Source organism: Bactrocera oleae, chromosome 2 (genome assembly GCF_042242935.1).
Source record: "Bactrocera oleae isolate idBacOlea1 chromosome 2, idBacOlea1, whole genome shotgun sequence".
NCBI classification, from domain to species: Eukaryota; Metazoa; Arthropoda; class Insecta; order Diptera; family Tephritidae; genus Bactrocera; species Bactrocera oleae.
Window position 1 is genome coordinate 6177058 of NC_091536.1, and position 21650 is coordinate 6198707.

Genomic DNA, 21650 nt, shown 5'->3' on the forward strand with positions numbered 1-21650 from the left:
TCTTTACAAATTAGTTCAAGCACACGAACTTCACACAATGTCAACAATTGGACGCTTATGAATATTATTATTATTTAAATACAATAAAACACTTCCATTTAAAATTGAATGATTCAATTTTATTTAAAAAATATTGTAAACTTTAACTAAAATTTTTCAAAACGCATAACATTTCCTCATTCAATTAAACACAATTTTTATAAGCTTTCCACTACTGTTTGGAGAAACTGGTCTTCGTTTTGCGATTGAGGAACCGATACAAATAAAGTATACGCTTCTGTAGTTGTTTCCACTTTGTTGGTCGCGCAATCGGATACTTTGTTTTGCATAGCATTTTACGTTTACGCAGCAGCACTTGATATTCATTGCCGGAGACACCACGCAACCATGATGGTACTGAATATAATACTCGCGTGGGATGTAGACGATCCGAACCTAGTATATCGATATAATCATTTTGACCAAAAAGCGCACGCTTTTCAGTCCACGCATTTTTTGGGCGATAATCTGGCATTGGCAATTTCTGTCCATTATCCCAGTGAGGCAGCAGACCACGTTGATGTAGACGTTCCTTATAACCATAGCGGCGTATGAGTGGACCTTTGGCACGTTTCTCCTCGAAAGAAAGGTGACGCAAACCCACTGCACTGGTTGGTGTGTTGATAATAACTGCGGGAACATTAATCCATTTTTGGAGGAATGGCTGATTGGTTGTGCAGGTTAATGCCTTGCGGATATTATTTGTTATCCAGGACATTCTTATTGCTGGATATTTCTTTACTTGGGTTAGGTAATGAGAATGCGCCGAATTAATAAATGAAAAGTAACAACATAACAGCTGTTTTAACACTTGCGTGCGTTCAGTGTGCTATTGAAACACAAGGAGAGTCAAATGAAAAATTTAATTACTTATAAAAAATATAAAGTTTGTGCAAGTTGTTAATTTGATCGATCCATTTGTATGGCAGCTATATGCTATAGTGGCCTAATCTAAACAATTTGCTTGGAGATTGTATCGTTGTATTGGCTAATAGTTTATGCCAAATTTCGTGATCTTGTCAATTAAAAAAGTTTTCCTTACAAAGATTCGATTTGGTGGTAGCTATATGCTATAGTGGTCCTAGTTCACGGACGGACCGATGAACAGACGAACATGACTAAATCTACTCAGCTTGTCAGCTGATCATTTATGAGTCCTAGACGTTTTCTTTTGTGGGTTACAAATTGCAAGGCAAACTTAATATATCTTGCTCAGGGTATAAATATTTAAAAACTTGATTGTTTGTTTATAAAGAGCTAAACTAAAATAATAAAAAAAACACATTTGTTATTCCAATTTTTATGGGACACGCTTGTATGAAAATTAATTGTATTCGTGTTTATTTCACAATTTTATCACTGAAACTACAGGATTAATACATATATAAAGGATAAGTTAAACTGAATCGATTAGTTGATAAAAATTAGTTGCTAATTAATGCAATTTTTTTATTATGCATTCCGGTGACCATAACATCGCATAAAAATGTTATCTTGCCACAAGTTATTGGTGTTTTTTCTTAGAATGTGGGATGATAAATTACTTATTGCGTCTAGTTGATTCAGAAGCAGTTGGCGGCGGCGGCGGACCACGTTTATGCAACTCTTCTAAATAATTAACAATTATAGTGGTGCGCTCCTCTTCCATGTGGTTCAAGATTAGATAGCTGGAAATGCAACAACAATTTTTAATATGTGTAAGAAAATATTAACAATTGCAACAGTCATTGAATCGACATACCGTTTGTCGTTCTTCAGTATATCCTGTATTTCCTTCAAATGATTTGGGTTGTCTTTAACAACTTCGCTGCTCTTGTGTGTTATTAGCTTACACTCCTGTAAAAGCTCACGCAACGCAGTCTTGGCGGCGAGAGTTTTGTCTTTAATATAATCACGAAATTCGCGTTCACATTTATCGGAATTGTTATATTTCAGATAACGTGGATCATCTTTAATGGATTTCTTAATATCCTTCCAAGAACTGGTCAGCTCCAGCGCTGACAATTCATCGAGCATTTCACGGAATTTTTCACGTTTTCTCTTCATTAGTGTATCGATGTGTTCGTTGAAAAGTCTACAAATATGTTACATATTGTTAATATAACAAATTAAATATATATAGAAGTGAGTGCAATTAACTTACTTTTCACGATCATCTCGATCCAGTGACTCAATTAGTTCCCAGCGGCTATCCTTACGTAGTTGCCGTTTCACCTCCTTCCATGTCAGATCTGGATTGCGTACCAAGTCTGTTAGCAACGCATTGAAATGACCAATGGCTTCATCGCGTTTGTGGTGCTCTCGCTCCTTATCACGATCGCGCAAATGTCCGGCCAATGTGCGTTGAACCTCTTTTTCACGTTCGCGTATACTTTGCTCGGCACGCAATTGTTTTTCACGCTCCTTTTGTAGACGCTCCGCTTCATCATCCTCGCTATTGGTGTGACCCTCGTCGTCGTCATGATGCTCGCCCTCCTCATCCTTCATTGTCAATGGAAAATCGCGCCTATATTATTATTCATTTTATTTTTAAAATGTATAGCAATAAACTCACCGATTCATCGTGCTTCTTTTTCTGTTCGCCATTCTTCTCCTTATCTTTATCCTTCTCTCGCTCTCGCTCTCTATCCCTTTCTTTGTCTTTCTCACGCTCCTTATCCTTCTCACGCTCCCGGTCCTTCTCACGCTCTTTACCTTTGTCCTTGTCACTGCGTTCACGTTCGCGTTCTCGACTGCGGCTGCGGCTACGATCGCTGCGTCCACGTTTGCGGTCTGACTTACGTTCACGATCCCGTTCCCTTTCACGTTCACGCTCCCGTTCGCGCTCCTTCTCACGCTCACGCTCCCGCTCACGATCTTTTAGTTCACGCTGCTTACGCTTCTCTTCTTTCATGATACGCATATAGTCCTGAAAGTATTCTTCGCGATAAATAGAACTCTCCACAGCACGATAACGTGGATCGGCATCGAATTTCTTCTTGATGTCATGCCAACGTGTATGCCGGTCCATATCCGAACGTTCGCGCAACATTTCTATGAAATCTTTGCGTATCTAAAATTTGTTAGAGGTACGTAGTGTGTGTTTTGGGGATGTGCATTTGGGTGTGTGTAGCAAGTGCAGTCAAGGAAGATACAAAGAGAGAAAATAAATGTGGGGAATTAGACGATTTCAGATATTGGCTTTCGTTTTAGCTTACTCGATACGTTTAAACGCACATAACAGGGGCTTATAGATGACGCTTACTAACTAACTTAATCGTCTACAAGAATAACTTAAATAATAATTATACTTAATTATGCTGCAAGAGAACGTTTCAAGATTAGTATTATAATTAAGTGGCGTCGAATGCTGAAAGAGAAATTTATTGATGACTTAATTATGAGAATCCAACAGTGTAGAGCTGAAAATTTGAAAATTTATTTGCATAAATTAGAGAGGCAACGTGTATGAGCACTTCATTGACGGACGGACGGACAACAATTAAATGTACGTGTGTTATATAATAAGAATACATATAGATAATGTATTGAATGCTTTACTTTATGAACTTACAAGTAAAGCCCAACAGTAAAAATCAATATTTCACATTCGTTTGACATTTTCGAAATGCTGACATGTGTCACGTGCGTAAGTGCACGTGCCATAGATGATGATTTACTAGCAAACAACAAAAAAAAAAAGACAATCTATTAAAAATATACATATGTAGATTCAAAGTATTCACCATTGTCGTGACGAATGTGAAATATCGAATTTTGAAATGCTTATTGCACTTGCGGCTGTAACAAAAATTCTAAATGTATGAAGTTTAGATTGAGTTTTTATTCATACTGTTTCTGTCTCTTCTCGCTCAATTTCCACTCCCGCTCTAGTTCAAGCTCTGCCACACTCAGAGACCAGAGACTGGAGACTCGAGCGCCAACATTAACTAAACTGCCAGCTGTTGGGAGTTTGGCATGTCTTGTCTTCTGTCTAATGCCGTAACGTCTTCTTTGTGTCCATTGTGTTATTTTCCATCCATCAATATACACCGTTTGTCTGTGCGCAGCCAAATAGCTTCAATATGTACATGTGACGTGCCGAAGTGTCGACGTTCCTGGTGGCAGAAGGGTAAATCACCAAGTTTTATCGTTGATATACAATAAATTGCGTTTGTTTGCTGATTGTTTAATGAAGTCAACGTTGATCTGATTTGTTTTTAGCATTTATTTACTTTTTTATTGTTTTAATGCTTTCATATTTGCATATAAATAACTCACCACGAGCTCGAGCTAGATAGACACAAACAATTTGGGGAAAACGTGCCGAGCAGGCGTGAAGGTACTAACGAACAGGCAAGTCACTGGGTTGATGGGTGGTAGTAGCAGGATGGACATGGTTGCATGGCATGGCGGATCAATGCAATTTGATGCGGTCGTTGGCAGCTCCATGACCATGAATCATCAATCAGTCACACGTTACGCTGCACAACATATTAATTTGCTGCGTTTTCCTTACGTTTATACTGCAGCCTAAAAACGGTATTTAGCAATTTTGCTTTTTTCTAGGTCAACCAACTTTTACGCGGCTAAGCAAAATTGTATTGGTTTTAAACACACTTCAAGCGGCTCACCTATAATCACATGATTGGTTGCAATTGACTATGTTTTTTTTTTTTTGTTTTTTTGTGTTGTTGGTTGACAATTTGTTGTTCGTGCGCAGTTTAGCCGATATTTATAAGCGTTGAAGTAGTGGTGGTAGATTTGTTTTTGGTTTGATTTGTTTTGAGATTTCAAGATTAGAGTGAAGAAAATTTTTATAAAAAATAAAAAGTATAAACTTTGCTGTGAAGCATTAACAATATAATAAGTGTATATACAAATAGAGACGTATGAAAAATTTCAATTAATCATTAAAAATACGAATTACTAAATATTTAAATAAGAAATACGTTTGCTGCGGCCCAAAACCCAAATTAACTAAGCAAACAAACGCATTCTCAGCCCGCATGCATTTAAGGGAACACGCACATACCTGTTCCTTTTTTTGTATTTTCTCCTCTTTTTCTTGACGCCGCACATCTACAATATACTCGTTGAAAAGGCTCTCACGTTCGCGCACCTTTTCGATAGCTTTATAGCGGTCATCTTTGCCATAACGCTGACAGAAGTCACTAAATGACGACCTAAGCAATTTGTTTAAAGAAAAAAGTTTTAATTTTATAAATTATTATGGGAAATTTGATTTGCTACGTACTTTCCATGCATCTTTGCATCTTCCATAAGCTTGCGAAAATCTTCGCGCTTTTGTCGCATCTTATTGCGCTTCTCCTTGCGTTCCTCTTCAGCACGATCTTTAACATACTTTTCAAATACCTGTTTGCGCTCCTTGGATGTTAGCAGCAAATAACGTGGATCAAAAACAATTTTGTGCAGCTCTTTCTCCCAAGTACTGAATGCTGATACCTAAGGATTTAGAATAGCAAACGTCAATACATCGCATCTCAAGTAACAGTCCTAATTTCCTTACATCTTTTTCCCGCAACATTTCCTTGAACTGTTTGACACGAGTCTCCAATGGCACTACAGCGCGCTCCTTAGCAGCGCGTACCTCGGCTTCTACAGCTGCTTCGTTGGCATCCGCCTTTCTGGTTTGCTTTGCGGCTGTTAATAAAATAATAATTTCAGTATATATTATATATATATATTATTTAATAAACTGCTTACATAATCGTGACTTCTTTGTTGGTACTTCTTCCACGCTGGATTCAGATTCAGTGCGTATTTTGATGACTTCATCATCTTCTTGCTCTTCTTCTTCCTCTTCCTCGGGAATGTCAACCTCTTTTTTCTTCTCTGTCTCAATCTTTTCGACCGGTTTCTCCACAGCGATATTGCCAGCTGCCTTCAACTGTTCCGGCGGATTGTTGACTGCTTTGTCTACGTCAGCACGGTCTATCAAATCGTCGGGTCTTTCCCAAACAGATGTGCGTGTGGAAGGATTGTAGAAAAAAACCCTCGCGTCACCTGTCCAAACGACACACCATGGTGTGCCAGCGATGGGTGTACTGGAAATAGGGCGTGATTTATCTACTGGTTTTGCTGCCGTTGCTGTGACTTTCTTTTGTTGCTCTTCCTCTTTCTTTCGTTTTTCCTCTGCCACCTTCTTTGACTCTTTTTCCAATGCCGCAGCTTGTGCCGCTTTGGTTTGTTCGATGGGCTTAATATTAGCAGCAGCTGCAGCAGCGGCGGCGGCTGCGGCAGCAGCAGCATTATAAGCCATCGCTTGTTCATAACCGCCGGCTACCGGCGTCATGTGCATAAGGGCAGGATTGGGCATCATGTGTGGTGGCATGGTGGGTGCGACCTGCGGCGCCACTGCCTGTTGTGGTGTTGTGCCCGAATGAGCAGCCATGCGAGCCGCTTCCATGTCGCGTAAGGCTTGTGGTTTCTCCCAAACGCTTTCGCCACGACCGGCATGATAGTAGTAGGGACGTCCATCAGGTGCACGATGTTCGGACCATTCAGCAGCGCGTGCAATTACGGCAGGGTCAATTACTCCAGGCTTGATAATTAAATTCTTTGCTGGCTTGTCTTGCGCCGGCGGACCATGTGGAGGATGCATATGCTGATTCCAGGGCATACCCCAAGGCGCTGGTCCACCTGGAAAACCACCATAACCAGGTGGAGGCATACCAAAAGGAGGTTGCGAGAAATTTGGTGGATGCATACCAGGTGGAAAGAATGGGGGCGGCTGTTGGTGCATTGCGGGTGGAGGCTGTTGTGTCATTGGTGGCGCACCGCTGGGTACTACATTTGGCGGTGGTTGCGTTAAGGTCTGTTGTGTGGGCGGTGGTTGTGACATCATATTTGGTGGTGGATGTTGTGTCAAAGTATCTGGTGCTTTCATGGGTGGTGCTACAGACATGGGAGGTAACTCCTTTTGCGCGTCCATGATGCCACCTTGAGCGTGACCCACAGATTCTGGCCCTTTAGCATTTGCATCCGTATGTTGTGTGTTATTTTGATGCGTTTGCTGCTGAGGTGGTTGCTGTTTTTTATTCATTTCCTCAATTTCCGCTTGAGTCATAACTTTAATATTTTGCCCTTCTGGTCTAGTCCATGTTGTTTCACGAGTCATAGCATGATAAAAATAAGATTTGCCATCATCTGTCTTTGTCTCCACCCACAGTTCGAGTGGTGGACCGTTTGTCATGTTTGGAGGGCCATTTTGATTTTGTCCTTGCCAATTTGAATCAAAATTTCCCGGTCCGCGTCCACCAAAATTGCCGCCACCACCTCGAGCACCACCGCGACCAAAAGGCATTATATGAATACCACCACGTCCACCACGAAAGGCTCCTGGTGGTCCACCGAATGGCGGCATACTAAAAGGCTTAGCGGGAGGTCCTTGATTGTTTGGAGTCCTGAATATAATATAATAAAATTAAATTGGTTACCAGAGCAACGTAAAAACATTTAGCCTCATATGCCTGCTTGCTAATATATGCAGGTATGTGTATGGCAATTATAATAACAAGAATAACCGTTAACTTCGCACCATAGCAATAACAACCTTCACAAATATAAAAGCTTCTTTACAAGAGCTTGATTTTGATGGGTGAGTTTGTCTTGCAGATATATGCTATAGTAGTCCGATAGCGGCGCCTCGGACAAATGAACAGCATGGTGGATGCGAGGGCATGTGCAAAATTTCAGATCGATATCCCAAAAACTGAGAGACTAGTTTGCCTTTATACAGACACACGGACATGGCTAAATCGACTCAGTTCGTCAAACTGATCATTTTTATATATATTTTATTGGACGATTTTTTATAGGTGTTATAAATTTCGTGGCAAATTTAATAACCGACCGAAAGACTGGAAATGTAGAAAAGTTTTCTCCGCGAACAACTGCTAATGAGGTAATTTTTTTCCTGTTGGCGCTGCAGCCGCTATTACCTTATTTTTTTCGAATTAACATAAAAGAACACTTCATAGAGACGTAAGTTATATATGTATATTATTATTAACGGACAGAAATAGCAAATATGCTCACATAAGTTAACTTATAAATAAACATATTTTTTTGTTACGTACCATTGAGATTCACCTTCGCTTGGTTCTGGCGTTGCTTGTCCCGTATTTCCATTTATATTGGGGGTTGCATTGTTTTCTTGAGGAGGCCCAGTCGCAACACCTTTATATGTTGTTTCACCATCTATTGAAGGTGAAGCCGCTTCGTCGCCAGATTGTACATTATTTTCAACGCTGCCTTCGACTTCAGCGTCCATAGTCACAAAAGTTGGATAGTAAATTCCTTTTTCTTAATTAGAATTAATTCAGAAAATATTTCTCTCAGACGATTAAGTATTCACACACTTTTCAAGAAAAAAGTAAAGATGTGTCTTTAAAATCGTTGGATATCGATATTATTAAAAAAGATTGTCGTTGAAGATTTGTTCTCACACAGGGTTGCAACTATGAATATTCAGGTAAGATATGTATACTATTTTTAAGGAGCATATATATGTCCAATAATTCAAATATTACTAACTGGATTGATTTTATATTATTTATAGAATACAACTTTTTGAAAATCATTCGTTCATTCTGCCAAGTTCATCTCTTTTTGTAATTTTTCGATTTCCATATAATTTCAATATATTAAGTACAGAGCTGCAAGCAAAGTGGTCTTTATCTGATGAATCCAAGTTTTCTCTTTTCACTTGTACAAGCACAAATAAAATTACCATTTTCCGAAAATGTTTAATAATGCAACATTGGCCAACTGTTTGACATGCATGCAACAATCAGCTGTGATATTAAAAAATACATTGATTCAAAGAATTGTATTTCCCCACAACAGCGTTGGCGTTTGCTAGTTTTAACGCTTTCAGTTATTTTCTTTGTGTAATATTTATGTAAAAAGTTTCTAAACCTTTTGCAAAGAATAATTTTATCTTTAAAAATGGAACAGGAAGGAGGATCAACTTATGTAAGCATTTTTCTACTATTTATTATATAAAAATTAATTCTCAATAACATCATTTAGTTACATCCGTTAACATTGGAGTCTCAACTATTCCTCAACTCTTTAGAGACTTATAGTCAAAAGTACAATCAAATTGACACTAACTTATGTGATATGTTGAACAATATTGTGCTCGGTATACAAAAGTTTTTGGATCAAAATCCCAACCCCATTGTGGCTACGGATAAAACTAAGTTTGTGGAACGCAAAGATCTAGCAGCAATACAAAGTATTTATCATTGCAACATTTGCAAAATGGATTTGGGCAAAGCGGCTGACAAAGCTGCACTACATTTAGTGGCGAGGCATGAAATTAAAACCAATCCTATCAACAAAGAGAAGAAAAATGCTCAAAAGAAAGCGTCCGAAACTAAGCAGAACAAATTACCGAGGAGTATGTACAAATGTACCTTAGGGTGTCCCCTATTTTTCAAATTGATTGAGCTTTTGCAAACGCCTCTTAAGTTTAAGTTTATGCCCTAAAAACAACGGTCCAACGTAAACAAGCTCTTTATTCTCTTTTTAAACCGTGACTAAGTCATATTTCTTTTCCCATGTATATAACATGGGATTTTTTGACAACTTAAAAAAAATGATATTCTAATTAAAAATTTTACACTTTACTAAAAAGAAGAAAGGTACTAAGCATTCATACGTGTGATTAATACATTCTGTGTTACTCATACGACATGGTAGTAGTATGAATGTTCATATGAAAATAATTAATACCTTTTTGTAAAGCGAATATCGTTCTTTTAAAGTTTTAAGTTTATTTGTTTTGAAGATAAACGATTTATTGTAAAAGATGAAAAAATCGCATGTAAAATGTAAGGAAAAAGTGAAAAAGTTTTGATAAAAAATAAAGAGCTTTATAGGAAAAAATTTAAACTTAAGGGGCGTTGCAAAAAAAAAACCACTTGGCGGATGTAACCGACACCTTAATGTACATATGCAAAACAAATACGTATTCTGATTACCAGTTGATTGAATTGTGTATTAATAATATTTTCTTTGTTTGTATTTTGCGCTTGCAATGTAGAAGGTAGAGCATTGGTTATGGGAGATTTAGCGAAATTTTTTGCTGATCAATTGCAAGTTGCAGAAAAAATTAAACAAATTCCCGAATATGAAGTCATTGAAAATGCATTGCTAACAGCGATAAAAAAGGCTGTTCCCACCAAGAGTATCAAATTATATAAATTTGGTTCGCGTATGACTGGTATTGGAGCGCGCCATTCGGATTTGGATATCTACGTTGACATTGGTAAGAACGATATCTTACTATATTACATCTTGTGTGGGTATCTAACTTATATACAATAATATGATATTCAAAATTAGGTGGACAATTTAATGTTTTCGAGCAAACTGCCAGCGATGAAACGCTGAATGTCTACGATAGCATTTATAATGTCATTAAGAAAAGTTCTATCGATTGGGATCAGATTCGAGCAATTCGGGCCGCACGTGTACCCATAATACGTATGACTAATAGAAAGACTAATATTGAATGTGATGTCGGATTTTCAAACAGTCTTAGCTATTGCAACACGCAACTGCTGGAGTATATTTTCCAACAACAGCCATTAGGTTTGTGAAATGAACACTTTATATAACAATATGCAGCATGTAATTATATTTATATTTATCTCTCTTTTTATTTAGCACGTCGACTTTGCATTTTTATGAAAAAATGGTTGGAGCGCACGCGTTTGAACGAACATGTCACCACATATTGCATGTCCTTGATGGTAATTTATTATCTACAAGTCAAAAACTCCTTGCCCTCAATCGAGACGCTGCAGAAGAATATGTTGGCCAATGTTTTGGTTGGACGTAAGCAAATTTTTTTTCATATGTAGTTCAGGGTTGCAAATAATGCATTAAAAAATAATTTAATTAATTTCATTTTTTTTGTAGTAAGCAAAAATTAATCTCAAAAACCGGATTGAAAAAAAACATATTCCATCACATTGTCTAAATTAAAAATTTATTCCCAAAAATTGGATTAAAAATGAAAAATTGAAAACGTAATTTTAATCCAAGATGTTGGAATTAAAAATTGAAAATCTAATTTTTGATCAAAAATGTTTAAATTAAAAAAATGCAACCCTGAAGTAGTTTTAAAGCATCTTTAGTATATATAATTTTAATTTATTGTATTAAATTACTGTAAACTTTTGATATTACAGCGTGGATCGCCAATTTTAATAACATACCGTTGAATGCATTAAATATGCAAGAGCTTGGCGTCAGTCCACAATACTGCAAGCAGCACATTAAAGAATTTTGTCAATATTACGCAGATTTCAAATACGAGTCGCATGTGGTCTGCCCCTACTTTGGACGTCCAAATATAAAAATTAAGAATTTCGAAGACTTGATGCCGGAACGGTATTTTTAAAAGTTTTTTTTTTGTTAATCTCGACATTAAATATATATTTTTTGCAGTTATACCAACTATATTAAAAGTGACAACTCAGCTACAAAAGAATGGGGCTTACAACTGAATGCTCAAATAGTCGTACAGGATCCATTTCAATTGAATCATAATGTTGCAAAGCGTTGTAGCAAATTACATCTTAAAGAATTAATGGACTATTTGAAACAATCCGCCGATTTTCTAGGTGCTTCTAATTAAAAGTACATATTTTTTAATCAAAATTTTATTTCGTACCCAAGAGTTTGTATTCAATTTTTTGTTTGTATTCGTTGAATTCATTTCTATTAACATGACTCGTTAGTTCATGTCAAATAAATATCATTTTTATACAATTATAAATAAAGTGCCACTTAGTGGCTTAATTATTGGTTTTAAAAACGGCAAAACAGTACAAATATTATGCTTAGATATTAAAAAATAATGCTTTATTATATATACATACATATATGTACATTTACCAAATGTATGTTTATAGTAATAAAACTTTTAAGAATAAAAAAGGTGCTGAAAATCGATCGTTGTTTGTTTTCTTCACTCTGCAATGACTTAGTTCCGATTTGATACATACTCAACACCTAGTTGGAGGTATGTAACACATTTTTTGGATTCCAGGTGATCTTTATGGTAATCCGAAGGCAAAGATCTTCTGTCCAGCGGCATAATTATCGGTGTTTTGGTATTAGTGTAACATCGCCCGATATTTGATTTATTTTTGGCCAAGGACTATTGCAATCTTCTTAGGTCCACAAGGTGTGTTACTGTTCACACGATCATCGGCTTTACAGGGTCGGTTCGATAAGTAATTATTCTCAAAATTGTCTTCTTTTAGGACGATACCCTTGACCCAGCAATAATATGAAAAATACGTTTTCTGGAGAAAAAGAAGTCGCACTAGGATCTGAAGAATAGGGTAGCTCATGCTGCAGTTCGTAGACTAATTTGAGCAAATTGGCTGTGGCGATGGCGGAGCTGTAAGCCGTAGATAACTTTACATGATAGAGTATTTCTGTCTTCATCAAAAGGGATATTCAGCTCAAATCGATCTGATAACTTGTCATAGTAGAGCGCTGTGCCCGTTCCTTGGTCTCTGTATCAGTGGATATTTGTTTCGTCGACGATTCGAAAATTGCGTAGAAGCTTCTTTGAAAGTCTTAGATTTTTACACAGTGTCAAGCGCTGCTGTAAAGTAGCAGCCCTTATTATGTTCATCCATACAGGATATTGTTTTCTTTTGTTCCTTATTAAAGGCATCAGTAATTTCGAATCGTTGAATAAAAAGCTTCCGCGAAGATTTACGGGTCAAATGTTTTAAAGGTGCGCTAAAAAACTAAAGTATGTGTGCCATATGTTGCCTGAAATAAAACCTCCTTCATTCAAGCTGTACAATAAGTTAACCAATAGTCACGCCTACTCATAGAAGCTTGTGCGTATATAGGCAACAATTACATTTAGAGTGAAATGTGCAAATGTTTAATTGCATTTCAATTAACCAGCGAAGTGATTGCGCACATGTGACTAAAATGAGCCGCCCACCACAATTTGCCATTCAAATAGTAGCCACTATCAATTACCACACAGTAAATGCGTTTGAACATTGTATTTCCATTATTTTTGTATTTTGACATCAAAATCCATTTAACATTTGTATATGAAGGCACATATTGCGGCCGTTAAGCAAATAGGACCAAAGCCAATTGTTGCAGCAGAGTCCTTACGTCAATCAAAAAGAACCCCAGAAAGAAAAAGTGAAAAGGGATCTTTGTGTGGTAACGCTTTACGTAACAGGCTCAAAGCTTAACAGGCTCAAAGCTAAAGGAGAGTGTTTGCGTTCGCGTTTCGCGTGGGATGTGGCACAGATAGACTCTGAATTATATCAATGGTACCTACACCCCTGCTGTTTTCTAGCCAATTGTCGTTATTTCTGCATTTTTTACTTTTTTTATTTCGGTGAGTAAAATTATGCAACTTCCTCGACCGACCAAGACGTCATATTGATGGACTAACTACCCTAAAGTCTTGCTTTGGTACTAATTGCATTTTATTTTCGATCATATTTGAAACAAAGCCCGGAGGATTCCGACCTCCCCCCCCCCCATTTGAATTGTCTATATTAATGAGATATTACAAACATCTTTGTTATAAATAATATAGTGTGTCAAACATGAATGTATTTGATATGATAGTTACCATAGCTTCAAATGATCTTTCGATTAGTTCAGAAAAGTTCAGTCGTTCGGAAAATAGTAAAATATCATACCAGAAACAGTTGGAGCGAATACGATACAACGGCTCGCTGCTCTCTGCATAACGGGAGCACGAAGAATCACTCCAACGGCTGCACTTGAAAGACCTCTTGACCTGCCATCAAATGACATTCCAGTGAAAAGCTCGGCAGCGAAATCAGCTGCAAGATTGACGGCGCTAGGGGAATTTTTCACAAGAACCTTGGGACATAGTAGGATAGGCAGGGGGGGGGCAGTTTTCAAATCACGCTAAAGGAGAGTGGATACCGCGGGGACACGCGATCCACCAGCGGAACTCTTAACATCAATACGGACGGATCAAATATGGCTGATGGAGTGGGCGCAGCCGGAATACTGCAGTATTTTCTTTGCGGCCAGCAAAGCTGCTGAGATAGCTAACAGCGCAGGAAATGACATAAAGAATATTATTATATACATACGTCAATAGCCAAAAGGCAATTAAAAGAATAATCTCACAGCGCATTGCGTCAGAGAATGTCCTTGAAAGCAAGAACGCAGTAGAAAGAGTGAGAGACGGATCACGGTGTGATGGAATATCTTAGGAGCATGCGGAATGAAAAAACTAAAGCTTTATACTAACACGGTCTCGAAAAGACTGCAGGACGGTTGTTGACCCAGACACAGCTCACAAATTACTGGCATCACTTGGGCGCCATATGGGCATTATTAACGATGACACATGTAGCAAGTGCAGGGAAGTAGGCATGAGAAAGAAGCTGGAACACTTACTTACTTATGTCTGGCCTTATCTATAACTCGGCTTTGATATCTAGGAGCTCAGCAGTTCAAGAGACTGAATAAAGTATCAGAATTATATATCAAGTCTCTATTAAACTTCGCAAAAAGCGTCGACGTCCTGCACGACGTAAACTCCAGCTCGTATTAATAAACCACCATCTGGCTCTACAAAGAACCTGTTGGTCTATGTATGACGTGACAGCCAGTCAGTGTAACCAACCTAACCTAACCTTTATGATTTGGAGGTTAGTTTAATAAAAATGCGAGAGTTATTTTCCGCTTATGATTTGTTATAATATGCGTTACTTCTGTCCGAATTTAGGCCTACTCTTCCTCTAGTTGTATTTTATCGGTGTATATATATAAAGTAAACAAGACTCTTTTTTGTAGGTTTATGCATTTATTTATCGTTTTATATAGTTCTTTATTCGTTCAATAATTTGTTAATAAATAATTAATAAATTTACAATAATTGCACGTTTATAAGGTATGTAGATGTTTAAGCACAGTTACAATTCATTGAGTGTACATATAGGTATGGTATTTACAAGGAATATTTTATGAATGTCCGGTATTCAATCAATTTTTCTCTTCTTATATTCTTAAATTATGCAAAATTGACTTAATAATCGCAAAAAAAGCACACAAATCGATTATTTTCAGTAATCAATAAATCAAAATATTTTATGTATATAATTTTTAAGTTTCTTTCACCAGTTTATTATTACTGCATGTAATTTATATATATATGTATATATTACATATATATTATATATTAATTTACATATTTACTTACTTATATTAATTTACAGAGATTTTATATTTAATATATTTTAAAAAATAAATTTAATATTTTTTTTTTTAATTATATTGAATTTATTTAAAGAATGCTCTATGATAAGGTAGTCTTCTAGTCTTTTGCTGGATTGCAAAGCGTTTATTTGAGAGAAAACCCAAGATAAAAGCTTCAATTATAGCATGCTTGAGGATTTGTGCTTGAACAATTCCAGCCCATGATTGTTCAAGCCATTCCCCTCAACAGACTAATAATATTGAAGAAGAAATGATGCTATTAACAAACAATAAATAACGGCGTTTCTGCCAGAAACATAAGCTACAATTCATATAATTATATTTATTTTGCTTTTGTAATTATCTGCAATCTCATTATGAGCCACACAGTGAATAACGCCATTGAACTTGAGCCTCAAATGTTAGTCTGTATGCAAGGTACTCGCAGTTGAAAATTTCGCCTCTTAAATGTATTAGTAAATAGTGTGTTTTTATGTATGTATTTTTGAGTTGTTTGCAAATTTAAATGTTGTCGATAAAAGGAACTTTTATTTAATTTATTGTTATGTATTTTTTTTGCATGAAAACTTTAGTAAAATAAAAATTGCTTTTCGTTATTATGTAGCTCGCTGTATGATGTGTGTCTTAATGCCAGGTAATTCGAGTTTAGTTCTTCAGCGCGTGTAGGTCGTCGACTGCTAAAAAGAGGTAGGAAAAAATGATTAAAATAAAACATTGCTTAGGAGAATATTTACACAGTGAAACAAAATCAGACAACTCAATAAGTAATAGCCGTATTCAAGGTCGTTCAAACGTAATACTGGGTATATATAAATGGTAGCCGACGTCCAGATTTGAGCTCTACCCTCTTGCCAAAAAAAAAACAAATATCACACAAGTGAGTATAAGAATAGGGTGATATAACTTCGATATTTTACCACGCCATATCGATCTGTGTTTCTATTTAAACCCGCTGTTTGTTCGATCCGTCAGTTTACAGATACTGGCGAATCTAACACAAATACTGTTACTCACGTTGTATGTAAGTAGTTAGCATTTTAATATATTTTGTTTAAACACTCTTCTTATTACACTTGTTAAATCATTTATATCTACATATATGATGAGATAAACCTTGGCATGATATATGAAAAAGTCACCATCACTCACCATCAGTTGTATGCAGTAGGTTGTGGAGCGATGGAGTGATGCATCGAAAGACTCTGAGGAATCCTAAATACCCTTTTTAGGACACCGTGATCCATAAACCATAATTTCTCGCTAAGGTTGTATATGTTTAATCTAAGTTTCAGGGATGATTTTTAGAAATAATAGCGTAGAACGGTCTTGTGTCTAGCCTGTAGTTTCCTTTATTGCATCTACCAGTCGCTATCAAGAACGGCTGACCGATTGTCGATAAGTAAAATTGAGTATATTCGGGATATTTACTTCGAAATTTTGGAGTCTTTGAGTTAATGTTGTTAAAATATTTGCTAAAGATTTGGCATTAATTAAGCTTCTTGTAACGGAAAAGTTCGCAGGGGAAACTTTAGTTTAGACCATTCTTTTATTGGATAATTGTTTCGAAGTTAAGGTTGGCTTTAGTATTATATGTCATCACAAAAGCCTTTTCGAAATCTTTCACTGATTTTTGAACAGCTTTACAATAACTTCTTGCGTGTTTTGATATATATAAAAAAATGTATGCAGATGACATCTTTGCGCTATTAACCCTGCCGAACCAGGACTCGGTTTAAACTCTTTACGAAAGGAAAAAACACATTTGTTATCGAAAATAACATGAGTGAATTTGACGAATAACTGTCAAATTATTATCAGCGAATTTTCAGAGGCCGGTAAGGCGAAAAATAACTTAAATGTATTTTACTGGAGCGTATTCCGTTTGCGAGAAAATGGGATCGATTAGATTGAACGTTGCAAGCATCATTACTGTATTCCAGCAAGTAAGAGTGTTTATTTTCTGAAATGATCCTGGTGTCAGAATCGAAAATCATGATAAATACGGCAAAATCTAGTGACCGTAATATTTCAAGGGGTAGCTTCTCACACAAAGCATCCTAGAAAGGTTGGTGTTGTTTTACCAGTATGAATTTTGGATGATAGGAACTTCATCGTATAATAACTAGACTCGCTCAAAGGACAAGGCTTAGGAGAGCCAATTCTGGCTAAATGCGGGCCGTGTTTTTAATCCATTGTTTTTCGAACTAAATTTAGAAGCTTTTGAGATTTATTGAGGATAATATTTACAGACTTTTCGGTCTATTATTTTTGTGCTTGTTCCGACATTGGACGAACCATTAAAAGTGGCAGTCATTTTACTAAATCAATTTTTGCTATTCGCATACAACCGTTATCCTATAATACCTTGTAAAATGAGTTAAGCTTGGTTACAAAAATATTTTTAAATGCATACCGGCTATTTGACAACAACAATTCCAACATTGCAGTACAAGAAAATAAGACGCTAGCGACAATGGGACGAGTGCGATACTCAAACGAATCCATGAAAAAGGTTAAGCGCCACTCATTCAAGACGAGGCTGAAGTGGGCATACTTCAACACTGCCACTCTTATTCAGTTTTCATGCCATCTAACGCATCGCATCTTTTGCGCGGATTCCTATAGGCATATACCGCTAAAGACTGTCTACCCATTTCTAAAGAAATCTGTAGTAGGACCCACAATTACAGCATAGTCTGCGTACTATTTTAAGCTTTCTAACGTTGATGTTGCCGTTATTGTTACTGTATGAGTGTAGTATTTGCTCATTATATGCATAAATCCGGAAGACATTTACACTTTTTTCCTCACTTCAACGGGAAGTGTCCTTCACAATAGCACACTGTAACTACATTTGCTTGCAACAGTATGTGCTGTACATACTTGTATACATATGTTCATACATACCTAATTTGTATGTCGTGGGTTCCGTTTCTGCCGGCGTGGTTGCAGCTCGTTTACCGCGCAAACCGTGCAGCGCCAGTAGAGGTATATTGTTGACGTAGTACCCCTGGTGTGTCTCATCGGTGAAAGTGTTGCTGCTGTCATCGTTGGCATCGTCCTTCTTGCCACGCACCGCCACGAATTTGTTGTTGAAATCGACAAAACGTTGAGACTTGCTGCGCCGGTTGCCAGACTGGGAGAAAATATTCAGAATGTTGAAATAAGAAAACTATAGTTATTAAATTATTTATTCGTAGTAGAATTTTTGAAAAAAATAAATGAATTAATTACCGTTTTTATGTACTTATTGGATCTTAGATTGTATTCTTAACAAAAATATTTAGTCTAAGTCAATTGTAAGCTCAAGTCAAATGCTATATACGCATGGTATGTACTTGGAAGTCCCAAAACTGAATCAGGGTACTTTACAAAAACAAAAGTTCATTAATTTTTTCAAACAGCCGCTTAAAAAGAACGGGAAAAATTGCTTATGGAATGAACTTAGTGGTCGTCATAAATGTCTAATAGCTAACTTTTGACCCTGCAGGCTCTGGAAGTGTAAAACAGCTTCTCGTAATATTTGGTAAGCAGAGAGCCTATGAGGATTAGTGTGGAGAAAGGTAAATTACAAAAAGTAAACAATTGGTGTATTTTTCAGGCTCTGAAAAAATGTTAAAACATCATTCAAGGAAGCATTGAGTACACATTCAGATCAGTTTAGTCGGTGTGACGTTCAAGTTTACAAGCTGTGTTTTGAATTTTGAATTTTTTTGAAAAGTAATCTCCTCATATATAATAGCTCTTTCTTCGATTCTGACTTGATCTAAACAATTGTGACAAAACGCTTTTCTTTCATTGGTTTCTTTAGTTTTGGGAATAAAAAAAAGTCGCAGGGAGCCAAGGGACCCGTATGAGCAATCCCAAAATTAAGCAATTTTGGAACAAACTTCACTGCCACACGTTTTTAGGGCTAAAACATTCTTCACTTGTTGACGTGGTCGCACCTCCAGGGTGCTCAACGTCATCAACACTTCTCGGCTTTCTGTAAAGCGCTTATACCACTTATAAAAACTTTTTTGAGACAAAGTGGACTCAACGAATGCCACAGTCAATATTTCAAGTGCCTTGGAGCAATTTATTCCATTTTTGAAGCATGACACATGATAAAAATATGTGTCGATTATAATAAAAACAAATATCGATAATCGAATGTACACAGCCCGCGAAAAATCAAAATTCACCTTTTCCTTTGAACACACCTCGTACTCTATGTAAGAATTTTCATTCGAAAAATAATTTTAAAATTTCAACTCCTTAGAAACTCAGATATGCCATACTTTGTGACTCGGAAATATACACTATTAACGAAAGCGTATGTTTCTTAGCTTACCTCTAGTGGAGATCTTTTGAACGTCTGATGATTCGTATCCTTCTTGCCACGCACACCCATAAATGCATTGACTGGACCTCGTTTCTCCGCCACGAAGGGATCTGCCAATGTACCATCTTCGTCGTAATAAAAATAGTCCATCACCGATGGTCGCTTACCGCGCATTCCTGTGAAACCGGTTGGTGCACGCTTTGTGACATCATTCTGTGGCATTGCTTGACGATTTATTAATTCTCTGAGGAAATTCTGCATTAACGATTCACGCAAGCGATCTTCTTCTAAACGCCGTATTAACGAATTAACACCATTTACATCGTTGTCATTGTATTTTTTGCCACGAACGCCATAGAATGTACTGGGTGTCTTCTTGAAGCGTGATTCCAAAGCTAATAAATGACCGTAGGCGTCATTCAGTTCATTTTCGTAGGCAACTCGATGTATGGGATCTATGTCCCAATCGGCTGTACCATCGTCATCCATTGCCAAATTGTTGGCATTACTGTAATCGGTATATTCGTACTCCTTTTTACCGCGCATTCCAATAAAGCCGCTCGGTGTACGCTTGACAATGTTCAAGGCACGCAGTGGATTGCTGTGGTGAAACGATTTTAAAACGGAAATTCTATATAATTATTGTGGGTAAAATTTTAAACTCTAAATTATGCTAGTATGAAATATGTATACTCTTGCTATAAGTCCCTGACGAATAGCGACAAAAAACATAAAATTAAGTGGTTAAAAAGAGGCGATTGTTTTATTATGGTTTAAATCGGAAATTGAGCAATGGGCGTGGCACCGCCAAATTCTGCATGTCATTTCATATCTTTAAAAAAAAATTACATTGATAATTTAAATGAAATTTGAAGCTCAACTTTCACATTTCTCTTGCCGAAACCGCATTCATAGAATATAAGGACTGTCCACTTTTTAATTGACTGCGCTATATACATATATCGGTCAGTATTTGAGATTCTTTCATATTAAATAATATAGATAAAATCGGTTTTCATGCACCGAATAGGAATACCTATCAATCTACCGATTGATTTTTTCCTTTATAACGTTCAATCAGTATATCTTAAAAAAAAATAGATAAAAATGTTCCGTTGAATTTATGGTTTTTCAGCGCCAATTCATATTCATTTTAGCCTCCATAGTATGGAATTGATAAAATTGGTCCATATCGTCTCCTAGACCATATACCATATCTGTGTACATCTATTAAACTGAAATAAATATGTATAATAATCGCACACTTTATTGTATACTATGTGGGCTGACAAGTATTCAGTCTATTGAGAGAACTTTGTTTTGAGTGAAAATATGGTTTTGTTTTTGAAGCTTAGAGGCGTTGTTCATATCGGGCCCTTCTCGTTTGAGTGAAATGTTTTTACAGCCAGCCACTTTTTGAGTATGGAAAAGAGTAAATATTCTCTGGGGGGCCAAATCTGACAACTACGGTGTATGGCCGACTTTTACATAGCACAATTCCTTCAAGTTATCGGGGTCGTATCATATGTAAAAATTTGTAAATAATATGTCTTTCTTTTCATTTGTTGATGTTAACTTACTCACTATATTTCATTTTACGTAAACCCAATACAATTTCAAGAGTTTATGCGATGAGTGTGGCCTTCCTAGACGGGGTACATCATTTATGATGGTACGGCTATGACAAAATTGGTCGTTAACTATGTTGGGACAGAAAAACAAAATATTCGATGTAGAGTCTATTTGAGGCCAACAGCTGGAGAGCATTTGGATGAAATTCCACGAAACTTTGACAGTATTCTACTAAGCTTGCTAAGAGAAATATAGAAACTTTTTTGCGCGATCTCACGTTTAAACCAAAAACTGATCATCCCATATAGTATTTTTAGACATCGTTAAGAATTTAATATGTGTCTTCGTCTGAATTTAACCTTTAAAGAAGATTTTGAGGCATATTTTAGTATGTAAAATATAAAGTATAAGTTTGTGTACCGTCAAGCGCTATTGTTGCTTA

The 21650-nt window shown here is 36.7% G+C and overlaps 4 protein-coding genes across 5 annotated transcripts in view; 1 reads left to right on the plus strand and 3 right to left on the minus strand.

The window, feature by feature from the left end:
- Positions 1-97: 97 nt before the first annotated feature.
- Positions 98-838, minus strand: mRpL51 (mitochondrial ribosomal protein L51). The gene has a single exon (XM_014239128.3). The coding sequence runs from the start codon at positions 755-757 to the stop codon at positions 212-214; it is 546 nt and encodes a 181-aa protein (XP_014094603.1). The 5' UTR covers positions 758-838; the 3' UTR covers positions 98-211.
- A 485-nt stretch (positions 839-1323) lies between these two features.
- On the minus strand, positions 1324-8423 carry LOC106620590 (transcription elongation regulator 1). The gene is made up of 9 exons (XM_014239130.3): positions 8121-8423; positions 5746-7445; positions 5549-5682; positions 5276-5484; positions 5054-5204; positions 2594-3091; positions 2183-2520; positions 1781-2113; positions 1324-1706 (listed from the first exon to the last, which is right to left on the minus strand). Exons 1-9 carry the CDS (start codon positions 8312-8314, stop codon positions 1580-1582), a joined length of 3684 nt encoding a protein of 1227 aa, XP_014094605.3. The 5' UTR covers positions 8315-8423; the 3' UTR covers positions 1324-1579.
- A 434-nt stretch (positions 8424-8857) lies between these two features.
- Tailor (tailor) lies at positions 8858-12012 on the plus strand. The gene is made up of 7 exons (XM_014239126.3): positions 8858-9018; positions 9076-9448; positions 10094-10318; positions 10396-10644; positions 10720-10890; positions 11247-11448; positions 11506-12012. The coding sequence occupies exons 1-7, from the start codon at positions 8992-8994 to the stop codon at positions 11693-11695; spliced, it is 1437 nt and encodes a 478-aa protein (XP_014094601.1). The 5' UTR covers positions 8858-8991; the 3' UTR covers positions 11696-12012.
- A 2867-nt stretch (positions 12013-14879) lies between these two features.
- The window catches only part of Tk (Tachykinin), a 35234-nt gene continuing 28463 nt past the window's right edge, over positions 14880-21650 (minus strand). The window contains exons 4-6 of one of the 2 annotated variants that reach the window (XM_036373311.2): positions 19646-20237; positions 18220-18448; positions 14880-15986 (exon numbers count right to left, since the gene is read on the minus strand). In XM_036373311.2, the coding sequence (XP_036229204.2) occupies positions 15958-15986; positions 18220-18448; positions 19646-20237 (850 nt within the window). In that variant the 3' untranslated portion in view covers positions 14880-15957. Of the gene's footprint in view, positions 15990-18219; positions 18449-19645; positions 20238-21650 lie in introns of both variants that reach the window. The other variant, XM_036373310.2, reaches the window with a different exon arrangement.

Bases quoted from the DNA above. Each gene is read 5' to 3' on its own strand.
- mRpL51 (XM_014239128.3), bottom strand. From the start codon at position 757: ATGTCCTGGATAACAAATAATATCCGCAAGGCATTAACCTGCACAACC.
- LOC106620590 (XM_014239130.3), bottom strand. From the start codon at position 8,314: ATGGACGCTGAAGTCGAAGGCAGCGTTGAAAATAATGTACAATCTGGC. The intron at 7,446-8,120 runs GTACGTAACAAA...TATTATATTCAG, and splicing joins AGCGAAGGTGAATCTCAATG to GACTCCAAACAATCAAGGAC. The intron at 2,114-2,182 runs GTAAGTTAATTG...ACATATTTGTAG, and splicing joins GATCGAGATGATCGTGAAAA to ACTTTTCAACGAACACATCG.
- Tailor (XM_014239126.3), top strand. From the start codon at position 8,992: ATGGAACAGGAAGGAGGATCAACTTAT. The intron at 9,019-9,075 runs GTAAGCATTTTT...AACATCATTTAG, and splicing joins AGGAAGGAGGATCAACTTAT to TTACATCCGTTAACATTGGA. The intron at 9,449-10,093 runs GTATGTACAAAT...CTTGCAATGTAG, and splicing joins GCAGAACAAATTACCGAGGA to AAGGTAGAGCATTGGTTATG.